Source organism: Propithecus coquereli, unplaced genomic scaffold (assembly GCF_000956105.1).
Source record: "Propithecus coquereli isolate 6110/MARCELLA unplaced genomic scaffold, Pcoq_1.0 Scaffold182, whole genome shotgun sequence".
Lineage (NCBI taxonomy): Eukaryota > Metazoa > Chordata > Mammalia > Primates > Indriidae > Propithecus > Propithecus coquereli.
The window spans coordinates 1,756,001-1,760,681 of record NW_012142968.1 but is presented as its reverse complement, the minus strand read 5'-3'; the positions used below and the strand labels follow the sequence as shown (position 1 = coordinate 1,760,681).

Genomic DNA, 4,681 nt, shown 5'->3' with positions numbered 1-4,681 from the left:
ACTACCAACAGCAACAACACGGCAATGATAATGATCATTTTTCACATACGGTTTTTTCATCGCGTTTCCCTCTGACCTCTGAATTGATCCGACACAGACTGGCAACTGGATCCTTGAACAAGCAGCCTAACAGAGCACCTAAAAACTTTTATTTTTGTTTGATTTTGGCAAGTTCTTGTTTCTTCTGGAAGCAGAAGTTCAGGCACAAATGAGATTGCATACTTCCAAAGGAAGATGCACACAGTTGGTAGTAAAGAAAAGATGTTCCTCAGCAGAAAAGAGAAAAAGGGGGAGCAGCCTGCAAGCGCTTGAGAGAGACATAGAGAGAGGGGAGGGAAAGAGAGAGAGAGGGGGAGAGAGAGAGAGTGAGAAAATGGAAAAATCAATTTCTAGGTTAAAAGCAGATAAGCCCTTACATGGTCAAATGAAGCTACAATTTCAATGAGGGAGCAGGAGGAGGGGGATATTTTCTGCCAATAATTACTTTTCTCTTTTTTAAGAGTGAAAGAAAGAAATAGATCTCAGGCAGTTGCCAGGTTTCCCTTCCTAATAGACACGTTTATATTTACTAATAACAGTTCCTATTGCTCTGCGTTCCCATAAGAAATCACTCATTTCACAGGAAATAGATGCTCTTTAGCTATATAAAGGAATGGCAGAATAAGCTCACCTTGTTTTTATTTTTTTCATTTTCTTGCATTTTCTTCAGATCTGTCTTCTTAGAGAAACTAATGCCTTAATGACTTTCTGGTAGCAGCAAGCCTTCTTTTATTTCTGCTAAATATATGAAAATGTATGCAAATTTAAATCAAGCTTAACCTAGGAGCTCTTGCAATATATTTAATGGAATTTCAAACCAATAAGGGAACACCGACGCCGTCTTCTGTAAGTGCAAATATAATTACGCAGTTAGGTTACCTCCAAAATTATGCAATGAAAGGTCATTTTTTAACTTCAGAGATAGTGTTGAGTATCGAGTGTTGTCTTTTCCCAGCTAGAGCAAATCTAAAATCTTTGCATTTTTCTCCACTCTGCTTCCAAGCTATGCCTTTGCGCGGGATGGTGGAGCACAAGGACTTGTCTTTTCCTAACTTATAAAAGCTCAGGAGGAATATAAGTCTTTCCTCTTTTTTTTGATAACCAAAATGTAAAAACAGTCCTGTCTTCCCAAGCTGAAAGCAAATTCAAGCTTGATGGGATCGGGGAAGAGGGAGGCAGTACTTGATGCCAAACAGCCCGCCGTTTCTCTCTGAATGTCTTGGGCACATTAAATGATTCACATTTTCTTCACTTTGTCTGCAGGGGCTGAGGGGTGAGTGTTAAAAACAATATTTCAAGAGGACAGCATCAGGCATGGAGTCGTGAACGCCTGTGTACCTATTGGAAGTAGGTCTACTGAATGGCTGAGTGTGAGTGAGAGCTGTCGGCTTCAGCAAGCAGCGCCTGTGACAGAAGTTGTGGGACCTCTGAAGGAAGCTGACACGGAGCAGTAATAAAGCAAGGCTTCCAATTGACCAGCTGTATTAGAAAGCAAACTTCAAAATCACCGAATTTTGCCAGTATTACATTACATTTTACTTTCCCAGAATCTTTCAGTTCTTCCTGCTCTAATCCTAATTTTTCAGAAGAAACTGGGCATCTTTTTCTTAGATGCATTCAGACCTTAGTATTGAGTTTCTTAATGAAATGAAATAAATATAACAAATTGAAATAGTTATTATTAAAACCATGGACTTCAACTTTATTTATTTAGGGTCCTATTGAAGATGTTGCATTGCTCAACGTTTGTACCAACGTTTTGTTTTGCAGTCCCCCACACACAACTAACTCAGAATGCCTAGTGAGCCTGAAAAATCCCTATTCGCTGAGTTCGAAATGGCATTTAAACTTGTTCTATTTTTTTTCTTTCTCTATTTAGGTTAATCTAAATCATCTAAAAAGGAGTTCTAAAACCCCAGTTTGCCACCGCACTCCCTCACTGTCCCTCACCTCCCACATTCCTCTCATCCTTCTCCCTCCACCATAGACACTCATGTACTCCAGGGTGAGTGGGGGAAAGGGTTAATCAAATGAACCGCCGCCACTCTGCTAGGCAGCCAATGGAGCTTAAAGATTGATTCACTTCCTGCTTGGGTCTCCCTGAAACTCCCGAGCTTCGCCAGCCTAATTTGGAAAGTGAGAACGGCCTCCTGTGCTGTCATTGGCCGGGCTCACGCCTGGCCAGGCCAAGAAGCTCTGCTATTGGCCGCGGTTGGTGCCGGTAACCCACGCTAGCGGCTTTGGCTCCCCCGCACCGTAGATGTCAAAGGCTGAAGCTGCTCCCTTTGCCACATTATAACTAGTAGGGGATCCTCACCGACCATGGCCACAGCTGCCTCGAATCCCTACAGCATTCTCAGTTCCAGCTCCCTGGTCCATGCGGACTCTGCGGGCATGCAGCAGGGGAGTCCCTTTCGAAACCCTCAGAAACTTCTCCAAAGTGATTACTTGCAGGGAGTTCCCAGCAATGGGCATCCCCTCGGGCATCACTGGGTGACCAGTCTGAGCGATGGTGGCCCGTGGTCCTCCACACTGGCCACCAGCCCTATGGACCAGCAGGACGTGAAGCCCGGGCGCGAAGACCTGCAGCTGGGTGCGATCATCCATCACCGCTCGCCACACGTACCCCACCACTCACCGCACACTAACCATCCCAGTGCCTGGGGGGCGAGCCCGGCTCCGAACTCGTCCATCACGTCAAGCGGCCAACCTCTCAACGTGTACTCGCAGCCAGGCTTCACGGTCAGCGGCATGCTGGAGCACGGGGGACTCACTCCACCGCCGGCCGCCGCCTCCGCACAGAGCCTGCACCCGGTGCTCCGGGAGCCCCCGGACCACGGTGAACTGGGCTCACACCACTGCCAGGACCACTCAGACGAGGAGACGCCAACCTCTGATGAGTTGGAACAGTTCGCCAAACAATTTAAACAAAGAAGAATCAAGTTGGGCTTCACGCAGGCCGACGTGGGGTTGGCGCTAGGCACACTGTACGGCAACGTGTTTTCTCAGACCACCATCTGCAGGTTCGAGGCCTTGCAATTGAGCTTCAAGAACATGTGCAAGCTGAAGCCTCTGCTGAATAAGTGGCTGGAGGAGGCAGATTCGTCCACAGGAAGCCCGACCAGCATTGACAAGATCGCGGCGCAGGGCCGCAAGCGCAAGAAGCGAACCTCTATCGAGGTGAGTGTCAAGGGCGTACTGGAGACTCATTTCCTCAAGTGTCCCAAGCCTGCCGCGCAGGAGATCTCCTCGCTGGCAGACAGCCTCCAGTTGGAGAAAGAAGTGGTACGTGTCTGGTTCTGTAATCGAAGACAAAAAGAGAAAAGAATGACTCCGCCAGGGGATCAGCAGCCACATGAGGTTTATTCGCACACCGTGAAAACAGACACGTCCTGCCACGATCTCTGACTGGAGGAGGCGAGGAGGCGGCCAGCCACACTGGGAGCAGCGCGGATTTCTCTTTCTCTCTCACTCCTTTCCTTGCACTCTAACATTCTTTATTATTGCTATCTCTCCAGCGCACTCTCTCTCTCTCTCCCCCTCGCCCTCTCCCTCTCCCCACTCCCTCTCCCTCTCCCTTTCCCTCTCTCTCTTTCTTTCACTGGGGATTCTAACTTAAGTTGAGAAAGGAAACACCCTCGCACTCACATTTGGGCTTCTCAGTGTTGATACAGTTATATTAAGCAGTCCAGGCGGGGACTTCATATTCCCTGCTACCCAGGCAACAGTTCCATCCAACCTTTTCTGCTGATCAATACATATTGTTTAGTATGAGTAAGGTTCGTTTGGTTGCTCCTCTTTAGGAGGAGCAAGGAGTGGGGTAACGTGGGGGGCGGGGTGGGGAATGAGGGAGGGTGGGAAGACAGATGTGTGCCTCTGAATAACCTTTCAGCGCCTTGGTTATAGCAGCTGTATTTCAGGTGAAATCTGTTTTACAATAGACTAGTTTTGCATTTTTTAAAACTTCTATAGCGTTTCTAAATGTCTGCGGTGTTTTACTACAAGCTGTACACAATATTTGTGAGATAATTTGTATCTAATCGACCACTCCACTTTATTATTGCTATTATTATTATACCTTCATTCAGCTGATGGTATTTTAATTGCTTAGAAAAGGAAGGGGAAGGAAAAGATGGGAGGAGGAGGGGGAGAGATGCCTACCCATTCACCCCCCTCACAAATCTGTATGGAGAAGAGAGGATACAATGAAGAGAGCTGTTGATGATGATACTCGTTTATTTTTTTTCCGGGGAGTGGAGTGCCTAGGATGGGCAGAATAGGCGAGCCTATTGGGTTTGCAAACTAGTGCGAAATAGAAAAGGCGATTTCGCAGTTTTCTGTCCTACCTCCTGGAAGTGTGGAGCCACCGCAGGCTTCCACTGCGTAGATGCAGGATTCGGCAGCAGCGCGGGGCGAAAGAGGTGGTCTGGGTGAAGGGGAGGGCTCTGCACGGACCGGGATTCCGGATGCCTGCACGCGGAGCTCCCCACTGGCTCGAAATCTCGCTAGGATGACCCCACTTCACCCTCCTAGACGAAAGACTGCCTTCACACGCGATTGCTTTCGCTGGAGACCACGACCTAGAGACGCTGGCTACACACTGGGCCAGCGCCTCCCAGTTTGGTTCACCGCGGGTTCTGAG

At 48.0% G+C, this 4,681-nt stretch overlaps 1 protein-coding gene across 1 annotated transcript; it reads left to right on the top strand.

The window, feature by feature from the left end:
- The first annotated feature begins 2,303 nt into the window (after window positions 1–2,303).
- On the top strand, window positions 2,304–3,633 carry POU3F4 (POU class 3 homeobox 4). The gene has a single exon (XM_012642680.1). It carries the CDS (start codon window positions 2,362–2,364, stop codon window positions 3,445–3,447), a length of 1,086 nt encoding a protein of 361 aa, XP_012498134.1. The 5' UTR covers window positions 2,304–2,361; the 3' UTR covers window positions 3,448–3,633.
- Window positions 3,634–4,681: the final 1,048 nt, after the last annotated feature.

Coding starts and splice junctions, on each gene's coding strand:
- POU3F4 (XM_012642680.1), top strand. CDS start 2,362: ATGGCCACAGCTGCCTCGAATCCCTACAGCATTCTCAGTTCCAGCTCC.